Source organism: Lissotriton helveticus, chromosome 2_2, assembly GCF_964261635.1.
Source record: "Lissotriton helveticus chromosome 2_2, aLisHel1.1, whole genome shotgun sequence".
NCBI classification, from domain to species: Eukaryota; Metazoa; Chordata; class Amphibia; order Caudata; family Salamandridae; genus Lissotriton; species Lissotriton helveticus.
In genome coordinates this window covers 170,058,304-170,079,963 of record NC_136060.1, presented here as the reverse complement: position 1 = coordinate 170,079,963, position 21,660 = coordinate 170,058,304, and the positions used below count along the sequence as shown (strand labels likewise).

The following is a 21,660-nucleotide window of genomic DNA, read 5'->3' as shown; positions in this document are numbered from 1 at the left end:
GGGATGGTGGTGGGCTTTGGTTAAGGATGGCAGGTAAGGTATTTACTTTTCAAATTTGCATCAGGGAGGAGAGGGCATGTTATGTATAGCTCTCCCAATATCCTCTGGCCCTGTGCAGAAGTCAAAGGCAGGAAAAGATGATTTTGGGAGCCATACATAACGAAAAATTATAGATTAGTAAATAGTGAATTATGAGGATGTTTCTCACTATCTTTGTCAGGTTTTCAGGTTTCAGGTTTTAATGTCTTTATTTCGATAATAAAATCATAAAAGACAAAATGAAAACATTACAAAACAAAACAACCACTATACATTAGGTTATATAGAAAACCAATAAACATATTATTAACTTTACACTGAAGTCACGGTTAAAACTAATTATTAAACTTTGTTAGTTTTACAAGACATATATAAACCTGGAGCTAAAAGGGCAAAATTAGCACATTTAAAAAGATAAGATCTTACATGATACAATTAGGATAAAGATAAGTTCCTTCTGGCCCTAATTGCCCATGCCCAGCCTAAAAATTTGGCCAAGCATATCACAAAAGTTTCCGAGGTATTAGTTTTCAACACCCAGATTGCCTCGGAAGACTTTCTACAAGAAAGGCGTTTGAACAGGGGTTTTAGCCATGTTGAACGGGGTTCTGAATACTGTGGACAAGCAAACAATAGATGACCCTCTGTTTCTTTATGATCTGGGCACCAGCTACAGGAACTAGAAGAAATTTTACCCCAGGATGAAGTAAATGAATTCAAAGGTAAGGCACCCACTCGAAACTGATGATAAAGTTTGTTATCCAATGGTCTGGTGATGGTGTCCCAGTAAATCTCACGGGAGGGATCTAGCTTAAAGCTTAGAAATCTTCCCGTTAGGCTTCCAGAACTGGAGGCGGTTACCAAGGAGGGACGGGTTGAGGCCCAAAATAGTTCTTTGAATTCTTTTTTGATGGGAAAGTATTGGTACCTGGGGAGACCCACAGATGTATTAAACCCATGTCATGCAGGCTCTTTTTCACCGAACGAAGCCATGGGATTCGTTCAGAACCCCCCATGGACCTCACTTCTGCTAACTCCTTTGCAAAGAGTGTGAGATCCTCGGAGGTCCACAAGCGCCTCCAAGTAGCCACTACTCTAAATCTAGCCATGTCCATGATTGGTGGGCAACCCATATCATGACAAAGGGGTATCGATGGGGAGGATTGTGGCAACCCTACCAGGTTCCGAAGGAATTTGCACTGAATTCTATAAAGACTAGAAAGATCCATAAATCCCCATAACTCGGCCCCACTATCTTTGTCTATTTGATGTCACTCAGAACCCCTCGGTGAAAAACCTCCCTGTAATTCACTGTTACCCATCTATAATTCTATATGTTAACTACTGGCGTCACAGGGCCTCAGCTGCTATTCCACTCAAATTGGACAGCTACATTACATCTTTTGTAAACTTAACTCTTCAAGGTTAGCAAAGTTGAACAGTCAAAAGCTGATTCAAAGAGACAGTAGTGGGGCGCTCGGAACTCCGGTACCGTATTCACATATTAACTAAGCCCAGGGGCCTGAGAATACCACAAATAAAAGCCCCAAACTCTACAATGCAAATGTGAACTGGGTTTCCAAACCCACAACATGTATACCTTCTGTTTGGCAAAGGAAACTAGATGCAAAGTCAAAATTCAATAGTCAATTTAATGGGTTCTGCAGGATTCAGTGATCTGGGACAAAGATTAGGGAAAGACCAGTAGAAAGCCCAACTGGTCTTCTAAGGCAATGATCCTACGGGGGGGGTACTTGTGTTGGAAACAGACTTAAAATTTTAAGTAGATGTCTGTGAGAATAAAGTTGAACGCTTTGTAACTCATAAGCAGCCATTAGTGTATTGTAGTGTATAGACAGGAAACAGCCTGTGCACTGTTAACAACTCAATGCCTTTAAAACGCAGCCTGTCTTCTCAAACACATAGGTATTTGTACCTTTACCATGTAGGTGTGTTTTAAAAAAAAATGTATTACTTTTTTTTTAAAAAAGGGTTTGAGGTCTAGGTAGTGGTAAGGAGATGTAAGGCTAATTTTAGGGCTTAGGGGTGGGTAGTGGTAAAGGGAGGTGGGGGTAATGGCAATTTTAGGGTTTAGGGGTGGGCAGTGGTAAAGGGAGGTAAGGGTAATTTCAGGGTTTTAGGGTGAGTAGAGAAAAAGGGCAGTAAGAGTAATTTTAGATTTAAGGGGTGAGTAGAGGTAAAGGGAGGGAAGGGCATGGTTATGGTATACTTGGTAAAGGCGTGCATGGTAGAGGCCTCTGCATGGTTAAGATTGCATGGTAAAGGCATGCATCGCATTTGCATACGTTGTAAAGTCATACATTCTTCATAGACACATGGCTACAACAATGGCAGAATCAAGGCTACCACTCAGCAAACATATTCAGCCCCTGGAACCTGTGATTAAAGGAAAAACTTACATCACCCTTCACAGTCTTTAAACAGAGTGCTATAGGGTCCCCCAGAGGCAGGTGGGCCAAGTGAGGATGCAGTTTTCAAAAAGATTAAGTACTTTGATGGTCCAAACATGTCCATGACTGAATATTTGGGGCAGCGGTCCCAGGTTTTGGACTCATCCAACTAGCTGTAAGGTCATGTGAACCCTGGTTAAGCTCAGTTCCTCTTAAAGTCAACCTCCATGAAGATGCCAGTCAGCTGGGCCTGGCTATTGGTCTCCTGGGGAACCAGTCTTTGCAACGCGATTTTTACCTTTACCACGCATTTGTTACCCCGCATTTGTTTAGCACGTATAGGCCTTTACCATGCATTTATGGTAAGTATGGGGCCTCCCCCCAAAAGACAAAAAAAAATAAAAAAAAAAAATATATATATATATATATATATATATATATATATATATATATATATATATTTATTTATTTATTTAAACTTACCTTAATAGAAGAATGGTAATGGCAGGCGAGGTTAAAGCATATGTGTGCTAAACAAAATGCGGGGTAATAAATGCGTTTTAATGGCATGCAATGTTTTTACTAGCGTTGTATCGTCATACAACCGTCTCCTGATCATGATAGCTACTCTCACCTGAGGGCAGTCGTGCTTCTTTGTTTAGCAGATCAGGTTACAGCAGCAGGGTTTTTCCATCTCTCTTACAGTGACAAGGTTTTTCACTGATTTTGAAACAGAAAACAGCTGCAACTGGGACGAGGAGTGCCTGTTTTGTCAAGCATTTGTCTTTCATTAGATAAGAAACAAAATCCAGCAACTATGGCATTGCTGTGAGGAGTTTCAAAGGACCCAGTGCTAACTCAAGGCCTAACTGGAAGCCAATGGAGATTAATTCAGGCTTGAAAAACATGATCAGACCCACTAAGATGGGCAACTTTTCGCACTGTATAGTTTGAAATCCTCTGCAGTATATGAAGACTTGCTTTTTGGAGACCAAGGCAGAGTATGTTATAACGGTCTATCCTAGATAGGATACAGGCAGAGACAACTTAAGCATGGTACTGCAGAGGCAGGAATGGAAGAATTTAGCCTAAGAATTATGGGTATAAAGAAGCAAACTGAGGCGACCATGCTGATCTGTGAATTGGGAGGAAGGTGATTGTCCAAAATAGTTTTCAGAGATTTAACATTTTCAATGATTGTAGGTGGGGAACCCAAGGACAAAGGATGTTCATCGACAGATGATCCTGAGCTCCCTTTGCACACTGTCAAGTTTATACTAAAGTTGGGATTATCCAGTCAGATAATTAGATGGGTGCCATCAATCAGCATATTTGGAACCCAAGACAGCAGTGAGATCCGATTTGCTGGCTAAGTGGCTTTATCTATGTATTAAATAGCATAGGAAACAATGAGAAGCCCTGCCGGACCCAATATTTTGGGACTTTTCCTGCTGACCAATATAGTGACAAGGTAACAGTTTGAGATTTGTCTTCCAAATGTGGTGGAGTGGTGTGGCTCACTGGTTAGAGGCGGCAGACCCGTAAGCAGAGAACGGCCCGGGACCAGGGTTCAATTCCTGACGCGGCAGGGTTGTGGACCAGGGTCAAAACGGACTCGATAATTCTCGCCTCGGTGCCTACTCTAACCAGGGAACACACTTGGCAACTCTGGGCATTAAGCTAGCCTCATCTCTACAACGGCCCCCCACAGACGCCGGGGATGCCTGGTTTCACCTTGGAGATACCCAGAAAGGGACCATCTCACAGAGAAAACCAGGACGGGTTCCCCAGCGGTCTTCAGCGCCAGGATACTCCATGGAGTCACAGTGCGCTTTACAAGTACACCCACAAAAAGGAAGCCGACCAAGCAAGGACTGTTCCAGAGAATTCCAGCTCGGCTACCTGTCACAGAAGAATGTTGTCGTCTACAGTATCGAATGCTGTGGGGAGATCCAGGAGGATCTGGGCTGCCAAATATCCCTATCTATAACTAATTTCAGCTCATCAAGGACAAAGGCCAGCACAGTCTTGGTATCTGAAGTGTGATTGCCATGGTGACGGCTTCATGTGTCTTAAGAATTTTGCAAGTTGTTTAGCTATAATGCGTTCAGTTAGCTTGTCAAGGGCTCGTAGTAAAGCAAAGGCCGATAGTTTTCAGCTGAAAACCCATCTAAATTGTCTTTTTTCAACAAAGGTCTAATTATTCCAGCCTTCCTGCTGCTGGGGACAGTAACTGTTGAAAAGGAAAGATTTATGATTCTGGTCCTCTATGGGACAGTGATATCCATACAATCAAAGAGAAAAGGGACTGGACAGAGTCCTAGTGGGGCCTGATATTAGATGAGTGAGGACTCCAGAGACTATTTGGGTTAGTATTGCAAACGTGCTTCTACTGATTGGTAGGTGAAGCTGAGTGAGATGGGGGTCTGTTGGCACATAGTGGTTGTGTACACTATGTGTTTTGTTTATCTTTATAGATTTTCTTACATTTTACTGGTGAATCATTGAATTGCTGTGATTTATATGTGGTTCAAAGAGCACAATAGGTCTCTCTCTTTGTGTTGGGGCCAGTGGCAGATTTCCTTGTCAGGTAATGGCATGCCTTGCATGGTAGTCCTGGGTAGAGAAATCTAGTGATGGTCACTCCTCTCAAAATACTGTGAGGTGGTTGTCATTATGACCAGGGCTGGACTGGAAACCAAAAGCAGCCCTAGCATGAATGTTCAAACCAGCTGCGCTATGTTCCACCCTCTCTTTCCCTCCATTCATTCTCTGTCTCTCTTCCTTGCTCTCTTCTGCTTCTCTCTGATATCTGTCTTCTCTCTTTCCTTCTGCTCTTTCCCTGACTTCATCTCTTTTCCTCCCATCTCTGTTTCACTCGCTTTCTAGTTCTTTCCTCTTTCTCATTGCATCATTCTCTCTTTCCCTCCTCTCTCTCTTCCTCTCTGTCTGTTTATGCCCACACTGTGCCTGCTGCGGTACACCCCAGGCACTGGTGTAATGAAACTTGAGGGGGCCTCACAGCAATGAACTTGGTGGGTGGCCCTCCGGACTCAATAAAGAGCTCTCCAGCCAGATTATTGTGCTTAGGGGGCCCCCTGGAGCTTGCCCTCCCCCGCATCGCAGGAGCTGCAGGGGCCTGTGTTATGCCGCTGACCCCAGGGAACCTAAGAAATTGACAGAGGGTGACATCAATGGCCAGCCCCGCCTTGTCTATGACCAGGCAGTTTAGGGGCAGATAGCTGTCAGCTCAATATTTCTAACATGAAGTCAGCTGCTGCTCAGTTGGTGGAATCCCTGCAGGCCTCCACCTCCAAATGGGGCGGGGAAATTGCTAGTGTGACTGTTGAAGCATCTGCTTTTTTTGGCGGATGCCTCACATCCACCAAACTTTAAATCTTCCCCAAATGTTCTCTATACTAAACAAGTAGCTAGAGCAGGGGTCGTCAACCTTTTCGGTAGTAAGAACTACTTCAGGCCATTGAAAACCATCCTGAGCTAACACCTAATATAAGGGTGTTCGATAAGGATACATCAAGTCAAAATAAAAAACACTGCCCCTAGATTATCCTAGTCCTACTCCAGTGAATGTATTACATTCATGCACCATTACTTCCACAGCAAATTCTATCTTGTGGGGACCCACAAGGATCAGTTTTGTCAGTTGTTTGAATCACACTGCAATGGATGACACAGGTCTCATTTTGAGAGTTAGGGTCTCAATGACCATTAGTAGAAATACATTGTGTTGGGCCCATCCAGACTTCATGGGTATCTACAAGTAAACATACCTCTGCAGTAATTTCCCTAATAATGACACAAATGAAACCAGGAAGAATTTGCTTTAAGAAGCCAGGAAAGGTGAAAACAATGGAAGAGAGAGGTAAAAATACAAAGGGAGAAGAGGGGAAAATGACATTTGAGAAAGAAAGACAGGAGGATAGAAAGTAAGCAAAAGGCAATGAGAGAATGAATGTAGTTAGACGAAAAAAGAAATGAGAAAACAAGGAAATTAATGGAGACTGAGAAAGTCAATGAAACTCAAAAAAACAGAGGCAAGGGAGAGAGAGAGAGAGAAATGTTGGGGGGGATCTAGAGACTGGGGAGGAGAAGGAAAGTGAGAACAAAGAAGAAAGGAGAGGAAGAAAGATGAAGACAAAAGAAGCAGAATCAGAGAATAAGAGACAACAGACAAGAGAGTAGGCAAAACAGCAAAGAAATAAGGGTATAAAAGAAAGGAAGGAAAAAAGAAATGGAAGGTAAACAAAGGAAAAGGAAGGAATAAAGGAGAAAGCCTTACACTATGTTTTATAAGGCTGTCATAGCATTTTGGCAGCTGCATATTGTCAAACCAGCTGACAGTTAATTATCGTGAGCGAGCTACTCAGAGGCAACCTGAGAGCCACTGGTAGTTCACAATCAACCTGTTGGAGACCCCTGCGCTAGAGACTGCCAGTACTCTTCAGTCCAAATACACCCTATTTAAATTCCAGACACCCTCAAAGGTCTGTTTCATACTCATATTTCAGAGAAGATACACTCTATCCGAAACACTTTGCTTCTGATGACACGGTGTTCACAAGACAAATCCTCCTCCAGAGCCATTAAAAGATCAGGCAAGTCACCATCTGACTGAGTGGTGGCATTTAGGTGGTGGCATGGGGGTTGAATGACAATACAAAGAGAAAAGACAGAAGAGTTCACCATCTGACTGAGTGGTTGCATTTAGGTGGTGGCATGGGGGTAGAATCAGAATACAAAGAGAAAAGACAGAAGAGTTCAGAAAGTGAGATCCACGCAGCCTAAATTGAAGCCAACCAGGAAATAGCACATCAGTAAGGTCTGGATCAAAGACCCCACATTTAACTAAGCATAGCACAGAGAACAATCTCTAGATAAAATAAACTACAACTCCCATCATTTGTGCTTAGTCCTAGGGATAAAAGCCAGCTATAACACAATCCAGCCTACTCATGTCCCAATGATTTTCATTGATCATGGACCGGCACTTCCTAAAAAGCAGTACAGGCTGAAACTCCTTGAAAAGGCATCATAAAAACGATTTTATAATCACAGCTGGGAGCCTAAATAAACTATTGAAAGAAAAATCCTACTTGTCTTCTAATTTCTCGTAAGAGGATCTCTATTGCTGTGCTTTATCTTTTTACCTATCTGGAGACAAGCGGAGTTCCTTGGTGAGCTAGATGTACTTTGATTTCTTTAGGGTTTCATTAAAAGGTAGCGTGGTTGTTCAAGGTAGGCTGAACTTTAAAACACGTAGCCTGGGAAAAGGAGGGGCAAGTTGATAAAGGCCTAGCTATAGAAATCTACGCTTAACGTGTAGAGCACAGACAGAATCCAAGTGTGCCAACACAGCATGCTATCCTTCAAAGACTGACAAAGTTAGCATCACAGAGTTGGGTAATAACAACATTTGTTATTAGAGAAGTTCAATACACTAGTCCTGTTTAAACAACATCAACTGTAAGGGATGCTGATCATACTTGGCCTCCAGAGACCATTCAGTTTATAATGTGTGCTCCACAAATGATCAATATTATTACTAGTGAACAACATGGCCAGGAAAGCAATACTTTATACTTCAATAAGTCAAGCTGAGTGCAAACAATATCAGCAAAATGAAATGTGGCGAAGTAAGATGGACATGGAGGGTAAAGATGCAGTACCTCTGAGACACGTTACTTTTACCGGATCCAGAGGACGTCTTTCAGGACCAGTGTCTGCTGACTGAACTGACCTTTTCCTTTTTCCAAGGCCGCACGAGTACTTGAGCTCATCAGTCGTGAAAACGAATCTGATGAGGTATCGAAGGAGGCGACGTCCATCTTTCTTAGAGGAATTGACCGCCTCGTCCCACTGCTTACTGGTGATGTACACAGGGTAGTTGTTGAGTAACTGCTTGCTGCCCTGAAGTGTGAACACACAATACACTTAATGCAGTCATACATAGCCATACACAATGAAACACAATTCACTGCTGAGTATAGTTTTAAAGCTGAAAGTGACAACATTTTAAGAGCTGTTTCCTTTTGAGCTTGATTGTACCTTCATTACATCTATTGAGGAGCCATGAGGGTGGCCAGGGGAGGCCAGGTGGTCTTTAACGCACCCCACCCTCCTCTCATATTCTGCTACTCCCTGACCTGTTTCTTTAGGTATGAAGTGACCCAACAGCAGAGTTTGGAGTGTGTTGAGATGTGTGTTTAGTTCTGCTGGCCAACACGCGGAATGAGCAATATGTGCAATGAGCTGGACAGGAGAGGTTTACTTTGTCAGATTGTAATTTGGAATGGTTTCCTAAATATGTCTTGCCAGTATGAAGCTATTGTGGCGCAGGTCCATGTCATGTGTGCGAATGAGGCCGCGTATAAGTTACACTTGGGACAGTATCCAAATCTATTGCGGTCTATGCAGACCATCTGCCGTGGCGTGACGTAGGCCCATCTTAGGATCTTAAAATGAAGCAATTTGTGTCTATGGTTGCAGGAGACTTGCTTCGTTTGTTTGCAGCAACTTTCGACATTTTGTCAGTGAGTGGTTGCCCCAGATCAACTGCCCAAGCATCTCTTACCTTGGTGTCATGCTGTATCATGAGCGCTTTGTATAATCGGAACGTGATGTGCTCTCTGCTGCGGTCTGTAATTACTTGTGTAAGGTGGTGTGAATTCCTTAGGCTCAATGGGATAACTGGATATAGCATCTCTAAGCGCTCTCTGCATACAGGATAGAATAAAGTGGTCCATGAATGTAGCTGTTGAGAACCAGGGTTTCTGTGCGGGAGAATGCATGTCCGTTAGGGAACAGATCACAAATGGTACTTATACCCAAGCACTGAAGGGTGCGTCTAATTAGCGTGTCTAATGTGGGGGGGGGGAGCCATGGTTTGGCGATTATTGATAGTGCTGGGAGTACAGTGTCGTCTCTCCTATTTTTCTGAGTAGCCGCGTCCATGCCCAGCACATAGTGTACAATGTTTTAATGTCGTGGGGGTCTTGTGACATCCCAGTAGGCAACAGTGGGTTTAAAGGGGTAGGGTCAGCCAAGTCCATCTCTGGCTTCGCGTATGGCACACATGAGTCAGGGTGGTACCAGAGCCAGAAGTAGCCACATTCGCTATCAAGTAACACAGTTGTACATCAAGCACCCCGAATCCTCCCCTTTCGTATGGCAAAGTCAGTGTGTTCTAGCCTCCTCTCGGCTGTTTACCACCCTACACCAGTTTTATTAATAACGTACATATCTGTGTGAAGAATGAATTTGTAAGTGGAATGGGGATGTTCTGGAAAAGGTAAAGTAGTTGGGGTAGAATCACCATCTTGATACTGGCTAAGCAACCCGCCATGGACATTGGCAGTTGGTTCCAATGTTCCACCTGGGTTTTCAGTTTGTCCACCGCTGGGCCATAGTTCAGTCTTAGCATCTGCTCTTTGTCCCTGTGGAGGTGTATTCCTAAATATTTGATCTCTGTCTATCACCACTGGATTGGGAGTTCTCCACATGCCCTGTCATGTACTTCCTTCAATGGGAAAATCTCCAATTTTTCCCAGTTGATATGGAGCCCGGACAAGGTCTCAAACCATTCAATTTCTGCCAGTATTGGTGTGAGATTGGTGGCTGGCAACCTAACGTACAGCACCACATCATCAGCATATAAAGTTACCAGCAGCGGGCCGTGTTTAAACTGAAGCCCTCTATGCATATGGTCTTTTGCAAGTAACCGATCAGAGGGTCCATTGCAATTATGAATAGTAGTGGGGATAATGGACACCCCTGCCTTGTGCCTCAAGATACAGGGAAAGGCTCCGTGATCATGCTGTTATAATGGATACGGGCTGAATGTACAACATATAGCAGTTTGATCAATGCAGTGAAGCCTTTTGGCATGCCCATCTTGTCCAGTACTGCGTGCAAAAAGGGCCACTCCACAGATTCAAATGCTTTTGCGGCATCCAAAGAGGCTGCCGCTGCCGGGACTTTTGGTTCTATTCTGTTGACTACGGAGAAGAAGGTCCTCAAGTTGGACCTATGGTTTATAAAGACGGTTTGAGCTGGTGCTATAATCTGCTCCATGAGCAGAGCCAGCATCTTAGCTGATATTTTGTAATCGAAATTTAGCAATGAGAGCGGGCGGTATGAGCCACATTTTCCTGGATCCTTCTTGCGTTTCGGTATAAGGATAATTACGGCCTCTATGGCCTCTATGGCCTGTTCTATCTCATCGGTGGAGAAGGGTTCACTTAGGAATTGCCAGTGGGCATCAGGTAGCCAGACCATAGCTAACTCATTTAGGTACGCCTTAATTTCCCCCAGACTGTTGATGACTCTCGTAGTGTAAAGGTCAGTGTAGTATTGCAGTAATGCTTGCCCTATGGCCGACGTACCAGTGGCCGCTGTGACATCTTCTCTCTGTAAGTTAGTGATGTAGCTCTGGCAGCAATGTGGTTGGAGTAGTCACACGAGGGTGCACCCAGGGCACTCTCCCCCGCCATATCGTCGGGCTTTCGCTTACTTTCCTAAGTAATGGGCTTCCCACTCTGCAGCTTCAGCATCTTCTGCGGTTCAAGTATGTCGGGCCATCTCTATCCCCTCCCATCATATTTTCCCTATCTAGTTTAGTGAGCTTGCCATCTAATTTTGCAAGGCTGCGTCACAGATTTCTCAGAACTCCAGGGTGGGTAGAAATACAAACCTCTCTGATGCACGCCTTAAAGGCGTCCCACAGGATCGCCTGCGATGAGACTGACCGTGTGTTGTGGGCAAAGTATTCACTATTGCGGTGTGCAGTCTTTCAAAGCCTTCCTCTCCCAGGACTTGTATTGTTAGGAGCACTGGAGAGTGGTCGGATAGGGTGCGGGGTAAATGTGTGGCCAATTGGACCCATGGTATGGCTGAATTGGATAGCAGCCAATAGTTCAATCTCGTCCACATATTGTATTGCCGTGCATAATGTGTGTAATTAGTGCCTCAGGGTTCAGATGCCTGCAGTCCGTCAGTGCAAGGGTTTGGCACATTTCTTTTAGCAACATGAGTGACCGGGCTTATTAACTGGGGACATAGCAGTACTGTCAAGCTTGGGGTCTAGTAGGATAACTAGGTCTCCTCCCAGGATAGTGTAGTTGGCCTCCATGGAGTCTATCTGCGACTGTAAGGGAGTGAAAAAGGTCGGGTTGTCTGTGTTCGGGGAGTAAACGTTAGCTAGAAGGACCCCGTGCCCCGCCAGCCTTCCCACTACCAAAATAAAGCATCCCTCTGTGTCAGTAACTGTGGAGGTATTCACAAAAGGCAGTGTTTTGTTTATCAAAATTGCCACTCTCTAGGAGTAGGAACTGTAACTTGAGAAAAAGCGGTGGGGTCCTCAGAAGGTTGCTAATCTTGGCGGGTAAGCTGGTGATAGGTGCGTTTCCTGCAAGTAAACAATGTCAGCTTTGTCTTGTCGCATGTATTGGAGCACCTGCCTACCCTTTTTAGGGCTCGCCCCTCGCGCAGGCGAGCCGTTTTTCTAGGGGTTTTCAAAATGGACCTGGATATTCCACACAGATCGTGTGTGTTCATTTCCTAGGTCCATTTTGAATGGTCTTTGCATGCGTGTTATTTTTTAACAGAACACGCAATAGGCCATAGGCTGTTGCGTAGTTCCGCCTATGGCCTATTGGTGTCTGTTACGCGCACCAAAGCCCATATGTTTTCAGTTATCGTGCCCAGACATGGGCGTGATAATTGAAAACACATGCTCGCAGTGGAGCAGGCACGCGCACCACTCACGGGTGTTTTTTTTACAATAGCGATCGCTTTTAGTGCTGCTTTTTTGCCATGTCATTTCCAATTTGCTTTTGTCTCATGCCTCCGCCGGTGGTCTGTGGCAAAAAGATCATTGCACTGGATGCTAGGCATTGCTAGGATTAAGGCCAAACTTTGTCTGCTTCGTGAAGTGCTCCTGGATAATCGTCCTACTTGCCTCACTTACATGATCAACTTTCCCTCTACCTGACAAGACCCTACCCTGCTAGGCAGAAAACGTGGCGTGCATTCTAAAAGTGAACCGTAAAAATTCATTTGGAGACAAACTATTCTGTCTCTGTGTGGCAGAGCTGTGGAATTTACATCCAGTAGATCTGCGCAGAGAAGCTGCTCTCTAAAATTCAGGAAATCCTTGAGAAAGTTCCTGTTTTGTTAATCTGGTCTGTGCAGCCCAGAGTTAGGCGGACAGGTGGTTAGGGACATTTAATACGTTGTCACTCACTCACAAATATGTTCAACTTCAAAACGGAACAACAAAAGAAGCACGATGGCAAGCGTTTGGGAAACAACATTGAGTGACTGACTTAAGTTCGAATCTGGATATTTCCAAACAAGCCAGTCAGTGCCTTCATGGCTGATAGAGTTTAGGGAAAAAAACAACCAGGCACACACATGGGCCAACAGACAGGTGGGGGTTACAACCTCCGGTGGCCCGTGCATGTGCCTTCCATCAGTTGCTGTGCAATGAAGCTCCTGGCTATCACTATTGGTGCTGGGAGGTGTATTGAACAGTGAGGGATTGAACAGTGAGTGACCAGAGGCAGTGAACAAGCTGATGTAACAGAAATCAGCAGAAAGTGCCTTCCTTCCCGCGGGTCCCTCTACCTCCAATGTTTGGTCTGCTGAGAGTGTGGGAGGCTGCAATTGCCCCTACCTCCCTCGAAGCACTTTGAGTGACCACAGTCTCACTACGTTGTTGATCGGCAGGCGGGAGTGGCGGGGGTGTTTTGAGGAAGGCGCGCGCCCACCCCCAGCGGACAACTCTGTGATCTTCGAGGGCCTAGCCCCTGCTTTACAGCATCCTCCCAGGCTCTGCCTGGCTTGAGAGCTGTTTGTGTCATGTTTAACAGGTGTACTGCCAGAGGCCACTCACTTATGGGATTCCTAGTGTAGGGGTCGGGTCTGTGATGATGGTGGACACGACCTGTCTGGCCTGCTGGTCGGTGGCGGATTGGATTCTCTTCCTGCGGGGTGTACTTCCACAGCCCCAACCCCCCACGGAGGTTCCGCTTTGAATAAATGTATTCATCTTCGATTAATTAAAATCATGATGTGTAAAAAAAAAACTGAATAAAAATAGAATCTTATAAGGAGTTTTAGAAAAACAATTCCAATTGATTACCTGATGGAGGTACAGAGAGGAGTGGTGCAGTGTTTCTGTACAGGCAGGTGGGACAGTCCGTACTTTCCGCACCCTGCTGTTCAGTGTACTTTTGCACACCTCCAGCTTACGACAGTATATTTTGGTCTGCTTAGGTTTTCCCCTCTATTTTCTCTACTCCTATCAAAAAGAAAGCATCAATAGGATAATCCAACAATGTGCCATGTTCCAGACGTCCAGATCTAACCACCATAATCAGTTCAACCAACAATCAGATGCCAAGAACGATGAAGTGAAGATACTAAGGAGCAACGGAACTCAGTTTCCTTGGAAGTGCAGTAGAAGAGACATAAGGAACACACTGGCCACTGACATGCATATGTATGTGTATGCAGCTGTTTAGTGCAAACACAGGCAGTCACAAAACTCTGTCAGACACTTGGGGTGGCCTAAATCCAGGCCCAGCTTAGCTGGATATGATGGTAAACTGCATGTCGAGGGCCCTAAAGTGAACACTAAGTGAAAAGGTGTTACCTAAACACCCACCTGGCCACAACTGGTTTAAGATGTGGCTGGTGAGATATCACACTTCTAGGACGCATAGATCTTTAGGAGGTCATTTTGCTATAAAGTTCTAGAATTCACAAAGCCAGATCAGGCTGTTCGGTCTTTCTCTATATGCGCCCCCAATCTATGGAATCCTTTATCTATCATTTACACAGGCCGAACCATCATTGATGAAGTTTAGATGTGGCTTTAAAATCTAGTTCTTTGGTTTAGCGTCCTGTGAGGAGGGTTGTCTCTTTGTTGTGAATCATAGTGCGTGTTTGGTATTTGTCATCCTCCTCCGCCTTGCTGGTGTTGGCCATCCGTCTCCTGATGAAAGTTTGGCTCAGTTTCAACTCCGGTAGAACAAGCCGTGAACGGAAATAGAAGCAGCCATAAAAACAAGCATTTACAATGCAATAGTTCTCGCATTATTAAAGTGTGACCTATTGGCATTGTAAATGACAATGCCTATTATTCATTTGCATCAGTGCGTAAACAAGCACTTTGTACTTATAGTCCACGCTTATGAGAAGCAAGGCTGGCAGTCTCTTTTACTGCCAGCCTTGCTCATCGTAGGCAAGAACTATACGTTCCAACTGCATGTTTATGCACCAATAGCAGGTTTTAAAAACAAATGAATAAAAGCCATTGTCATTTACAATGCCAATAGCTCAAACTTTAATAATGTGAGACCTATTGCATTGTAAATGCTTGTTCTGATTGTTTAGACCTCTTATGTTCCACGTTTACAGGGTTACTGTCATGCAGTGATGGGTGTCTACCCTATGTGCCATTGTTGATGCATTAGTAAATACTGTTGTGTCTGCTAGCCCTTAGTGTAATGTGCATTTGCGAACATACAAAACAGAACATAAATTTCCAATATTCTGATTCCTACTTTACCCCCCTCCCCACATCCAAACCTAGTAGCTGTCTGCTAGGTTCACTCCCTTTACCTCTTAGATTAAACTGTTCATTCTTACTGTACCAACGTGGTGAACAACCCCAATCGAGTATCATTGTGAAATCACAGGAGGGGGGGCGGCAACGCCACGTGGTCCCCCCACGCATCAGCTCTCTTTATAAATCTAGCCCAACTGTGTCCACGTTCGAGTTTATACGTTAATGTCCAACATTTCAACAGTATATCAGTGTACAGTTCCTGTACAGTTCAGTGCTTACAGCTGTGTCACTGGGATAGGGCCTCAGTTCAATCGAATCAGTCCTCAGCTGGCTGAGAAAAGATCCGCGCTTGCACCCAATTGGGCGCCCTGTGATGCTCCGCCAGGAGAGGCTCTGCCTTTCAAAACGTTCCCTACGGAATACTACTTGCAAAAGTTCTGAACATCCGTAGGATTGTCAAACACCCTTGTTTTCCCACTCACGTCAACTTTGAGTTTTGCAGGGTATGACATCCCGTATTGCAGGCCCAAGTTTTGTCGTGTTGCTTTCACTCCCGTGAATTTGCGCCTGGCTTCCTGCACAAGCTCGGTGAAATCTGGATAGATGGAAATGGTTGATCCTTGCCAAGACAAATTCCCTGCTTCCCTGGTGAGTCATAGCCCGGTCTTTGAAGTTCAGGAGCTTAGCCATGAGGGGTCTCGGTGGGCAGCCAGTGTTGGGTCTCTGCCCTAGCGTTCTATGTGCTTGCTCTACCAAAAACGTGGATGTGAATTGCTCGGCTCCAAACAGCTCCGTCAGCAGCCTCTTAGTGAACTGATCGAGTCTTCCATTGTTGGTGGATTCAGGCACCTCCATTATGCGCATGTTGTTTCTTTGACTTCTGGCTTCCAAATCTTTTCCAAAATTTTTTGGTAGCAACTGTCTTCATGACTCTTTCCAGAAGCTTCATCCGTGTTGTTGTTTGGGCTGCGCCGTCCTCAGGGTCCGATATATACGCCCCTCCGCAACGTATAACCGGGCCTCATGGCGGTCTATGTGCTCGCCCAGACCATCAAGTCATTTGTCCAGGACGTCAAATCGATTGTCTAGCGCCTTGAAGCCAGACCTTAGCTCCAGTAGCAGGACGTTGGTGTCTGGGGTGTTGCCCTTGCCCAGTGCGCAGGAGGGTGTGCTTTCTGCCATTGCGCTGGCTTGTGCGGTGTCTTCGGTCTTCGGTGTGACAAATTGCAGCTGCTGCTGTTTGGGGTCTCGACTCGTCATCCCCTCCGGATGTAAGTCGCTCCCTCAGGTCGTGTGTAGCAGTGTGTTTATTGCGTTACGTGGGCAGCTGTGTGGGATTGGTACAGGCCAAGCATGCACTAGAGGGCCTCGATCGGTTCCACTCTTCTTTGTGGTGTGTGGAGAATGATTGGTGTGTGCCCTGCAGCAGATCAGCTCCGAACCCAGCACGCTTATTAGGGCCTCTGGCTCAAGGAGCGTCGCTCTCCTCACCCCGCGGTTCTTTCGCTTCGGAGCGCAGCGGGCAGACTCTCATCTTCTGGTGCACCACAGCTCTCGTATCGGGGGAGAGAGGGGGGTCTGCACGCTTACCGGTCTCAGAGTGCTCCGGCAGCCTAATTCTGGGTGCAGCAGTCCAGTCGATATTACGCCCGGCAAAGAGCCTGCCACGACCCAGTCACCATGTTGCTTTCAGTCGCAGCGGCTGCTTTGGTCATCAAGCAGGCTTTGGAGCAACTGTGCTAATGGGATCATGTAGTGCTCCGATTGTTCCGTCTTATGGTCCACAGCTGTTATCGGGCCCTTGTGCGGTTTTGATGCCTCTTTTCATACGCGATGCGCAGGGGTTCCATGGAGCTTCAGCTGTGAGCGGCCATTACAGTCGCTGGTCAGGCCATGCTCCCTCAAGTTCACTATAACTTAACCATCAACACAAGGAACTGCTCGACCATCCTCCACCACCAAAACTGCACTTCCAATGCTTCAGCAACCGAGCAACAAAGAAATAGAAAACTCTGATCAAACTGGCAAGATCAGCCTATAATTTGTTTAAGATTGAAGCAGCCAACAAAATAATATCAGAAAGTTGTCTCCATTGTGAAAGATCTCTGCAGACCCCACCCGCCCAGGCTCCAATAATATTATTCGGACCACTGTGGGACTTTGCTTGTTGTCAGCTAGCATTCTTCTTCAAGGACAAAATTGGCAAGATGTATTGTCCTTTCACACCTCTGTTTCAACTTGAACCCATTAATTGTCTTTTTCCCTCATACCCACCTGGTCTCCTTGACCCCTCACTTCTGTTCCACTTCACCACTCTCTCTGTAGATTGAATTTCTTCCTTGATTAATGATATTAAGTATGGTTCCCCATTAGAACACTGCCTCCACGCATTCTTCAATGTGCGGCAGATACTATTACTCCCAAATTTCTTGACCTTTGTAATTCATTCCTCATCTCTGCCTTTATTCATGTAGCAATACAAAAGGGGATGATGGACGGAGCGTTTGAACAAATCAAATACTCACCCCCAGTCAACTGATCTGGGTTTAATCCATCACCATTCTTTAGTTCACTCAGCCACCCCAGTTCAGACATGGCTATATGCAAATCAGTCTGACCCTGTGCCTCATGGGAACAGTCCAGCCCGAACTTCCAAGCCATGTCTTCCCTGGACCGGAAACAAGCATCCTGGGACCGGTTTCGGATTCATAATCCTCATCAGCCAGGCTATCTTGAATCCAGTGGCCAAGTGCACAAGGGACTCATGTCTGAGCATACCCTGCCACACTTAGGGCGAACAAAGCGATACAAAAGGGGATGATGAGCGGAGTGTTTGAACAAATCAAATACTCACCCCCAGTCAACTGATCTGGGTTTAATCCATCACCATTCTTTAGTTCACTCAGCCACCCCAGTTCAGACATGGCTATATGCAAATCAGTGTGACCCTGTGCCTCATGGGAACAGTCCAGCCCGAACTGCCAAGCCATGTCTTCCCTGGACCGGAAACAAGCATCCTGGGACCGGTTTCGGATTCATAATCCTCATCAGCCAGGCTATCTTGAATCCAGTGGCCAAGTGAACAAGGGACTCACGTCTGAGCATACCCTGCCACACTTAGGGCGAACAAAGCGATACAAAAGGGGATGATGGATGGAGCGTTTGAACAAATCAAATACTCACCCCCAGTCAACTGATCTGGGTTTAATCCATCACCATTCTTTAGTTCACTCAGCCACCCCAGTTCAGACATGGCTATATGCAAATCAGTCTGACCCTGTGCCTCATGGGAACAGTCCAGCCCGAACTGCCAAGCCATGTCTTCCCTGGACCGGAAACAAGCATCCTGGGACCGGTTTCGGATTCATAATCCTCATCAGTCAGGCTATCTTGAATCCAGTGGCCAAGTGAACAAGGGACTCACGTCTGAGCATACCCTGCCACACTTAGGGCGAACAAAGCAATACAAAAGGGGATGATGGATGGAGCGTTTGAACAAATCAAATACTCACCCCCAGTCAACTGATCTGGGTTTAATCCATCACCATTCTTTAGTTCACTCAGCCACCCCAGTTCAGACATGGCTATATGCAAATCAGTTTGACCCTGTGCCTCATGGGAACAGTCCAGCCCGAACTGCCAAGCCATGTCTTCCCTGGATCGGAAACAAGCATCCTGGGACCGGTTTCGGATTCATAATCCTCATCAGCCAGGCTATCTTGAATCCAGTGGCCAAGTGAACAAGGGACTCACGTCTCAGCATACCCTGCCACACTTAGGGCGAACAAAGCGATACAAAAGAGGATGATGGACGGAGCGTTTGAACAAATCAAATACTCACCCCCAGTCAACTGATCTGGGTTTAATCCATCACCATTCTTTAGTTCACTCAGCCACCCCAGTTCAGACATGGCTATATGCAAATCAGTCTGACCCTGTGCCTCATGGGAACAGTCCAGCCCGAACTGCCAAGCCATGTCTTCCCTGGATCGGAAACAAGCATCCTGGGACCGGTTTTGGATTCATAATCCTCATCAGCCAGGCTATCTTGAATCCAGTGGCCAAGTGAACAAGGGACTCACATCTGAGCATACCCTGCCACACTTAGGGCGAACAAAGCGATACAAAAGGGGATGATGGACGGAGCGTTTGAACAAATCAAATACTCACCCCCAGTCAACTGATCTGGGTTTAATCCATCACCATTCTTTAGTTCACTCAGCCACCCCAGTTCAGACATGGCTATATGCAAATCAGTCTGACCCTGTGCCTCATGGGAACAGTCCAGCCCGAACTGCCAAGCCATGTCTTCCCTGGACCAGAAACAAGCATCCTGGGACCGGTTTCGGATTCATAATCCTCATCAGCCAGGCTATCTTGAATCCAGTGGCCAAGTGAACAAGGGACTCACGTCTGAGCATACCCTGCCACACTTAGGGCGAACAAAGCGATACAAAAGGGGATGATGGATGGAGCGTTTGAACAAATCAAATACTCACCCCCAGTCAACTGATCTGGGTTTAATCCATCACCATTCTTTAGTTCACTCAGCCACCCCAGTTCAGACATGGCTATATGCAAATCAGTCTGACCCTGTGCCTCATGGGAACAGTCCAGCCCGAACTGCCAAGCCATGTCTTCCCTGGATCGGAAACAAGCATCCTGGGACCGGTTTCGGATTCATAATCCTCATCAGCCAGGCTATCTTGACTCCAGTGGCCAAGTGAACAAGGGACTCACGTCTGAGCATACCCTGCCACACTTAGGGCGAACAAAGCGATACAAAAGAGGATGATGGACGGAGCGTTTGAACAAATCAAATACTAGTCAACTGATCTGGGTTGTTTTGTTCGCCCTAAGTTGGCAGGGTATGCTCAGACGTGAGTCCCTTGCTCACTTGGCCACTAGATTCAAGATAGCCTGGCTGATGAGGATTATGAATCCGAAACCGGTCCCAGGATGCTTGTTTCCGGTCCAGGGAAGACATGGCTTGGCAGTTCGGGCTGGACTGTTCCCCTGAGGCACAGGGTCAGACTGATTTGCATATGGCCATGTCTGAACTGGGGTGGCTGAGTGAGCTAAAGAATGTGATGGATTAAACCCAGATCAGTTGACTGGGGGTGAGTGTTTGATTTGCTCAAACGCTCCGTCCATCATCCCCTTTTGTTTTGCTTTGTTCGCCCTAAGTTGGCAGGGTATGCTCAGACGTGAGTCCCTTGCTCACTTGGCCACTGGATTCAAGATAGCCTGGCTGATGAGGATTATGAATCCGAAACCGGTCCCAGGATGCTTGTTTACGGTCCAGGGAAGACATGGCTTGGCAGTTCGGGCTGGACTGTTCCCCTGAGGCACAGGGTCAGACTGATTTGCATATGGCCATGTCTGAACTGGGGTGGCTGAGTGAGCTAAAGAATGGTGATGGATTAAACCCAGATCAGTTGACTGGGGGTGAGTGTTTGATTTTCTCAAACGCTCCGTCCATCATCCCCTTTTGTTTCGCTTTGCTCGCCCTAAGTTGGCAGCATATTCTCAGACGTGAGTCCCTTGCTCACTTGGCCACTGGATTCAAGATAGCCTGGCTGATGAGGATTATGAATCCGAAACCGGTCCCAGGATGCTTGTTTCTGGTCCAGGGAAGACATGGCTTGGCAGTTCGGGCTGGACTGTTCCCCTGAGGCACAGGGTCAGACTGATTTGCATATGGCCATGTCTGAACTGGGGTGGCTGAGTGAGCTAAAGAATGGTGATGGATTAAACCCAGATCAGTTGACTGGGGGTGAGTGTTTGATTTGCTCAAACGCTCCGTCCATCATCCCCTTTTGTTTCGCTTTGTTCGCCCTAAGTTGGCAGGGTATGCTCAGACGTGAGTCCCTTGCTCACTTGGCCACTGGATTCAAGATAGCCTGGCTGATGAGGATTATGAATCCGAAACCGGTCCCAGGATGCTTGTTTACGGTCCAGGGAAGACATGGCTTGGCAGTTCGGGCTGGACTGTTCCCCTGAGGCACAGGGTCAGACTGATTTGCATATGGCCATGTCTGAACTGGGGTGGCTGAGTGAGCTAAAGAATGGTGATGGATTAAACCCAGATCAGTTGACTGGGGGTGAGTGTTTGATTTTCTCAAACGCTCCGTCCATCATCCCCTTTTGTTTCGCTTTGCTCGCCCTAAGTTGGCAGCATATTCTCAGACGTGAGTCCCTTGCTCACTTGGCCACTGGATTCAAGATAGCCTGGCTGATGAGGATTATGAATCCGAAACCGGTCCCAGGATGCTTGTTTCTGGTCCAGGGAAGACATGGCTTGGCAGTTCGGGCTGGACTGTTCCCCTGAGGCACAGGGTCAGACTGATTTGCATATGGCCATGTCTGAACTGGGGTGGCTGAGTGAGCTAAAGAATGGTGATGGATTAAACCCAGATCAGTTGACTGGGGGTGAGTGTTTGATTTGCTCAAACGCTCCGTCCATCATCCCCTTTTGTTTCGCTTTGTTCGCCCTAAGTTGGCAGGGTATGCTCAGACGTGAGTCCCTTGCTCACTTGGCCACTGGATTCAAGATAGCCTGGCTGATGAGGATTATGAATCCGAAACCGGTCCCAGGATGCTTGTTTCCGGTCCAGG

The 21,660-nt window shown here is 46.3% G+C and overlaps 1 protein-coding gene across 1 annotated transcript in view; it reads right to left on the bottom strand.

Annotated features, from left to right (window-relative positions):
* Positions 1–21,660, bottom strand: part of BEND4 (BEN domain containing 4) — a 431,660-nt gene that overhangs the window by 58,397 nt on the left and 351,603 nt on the right. Inside the window, exon 4 of the mRNA XM_078678968.1 lies at positions 8,138–8,378. Coding sequence (XP_078535094.1) covers positions 8,138–8,378 — 241 coding nt within the window. The remainder of the gene's footprint in view (positions 1–8,137; positions 8,379–21,660) is intronic.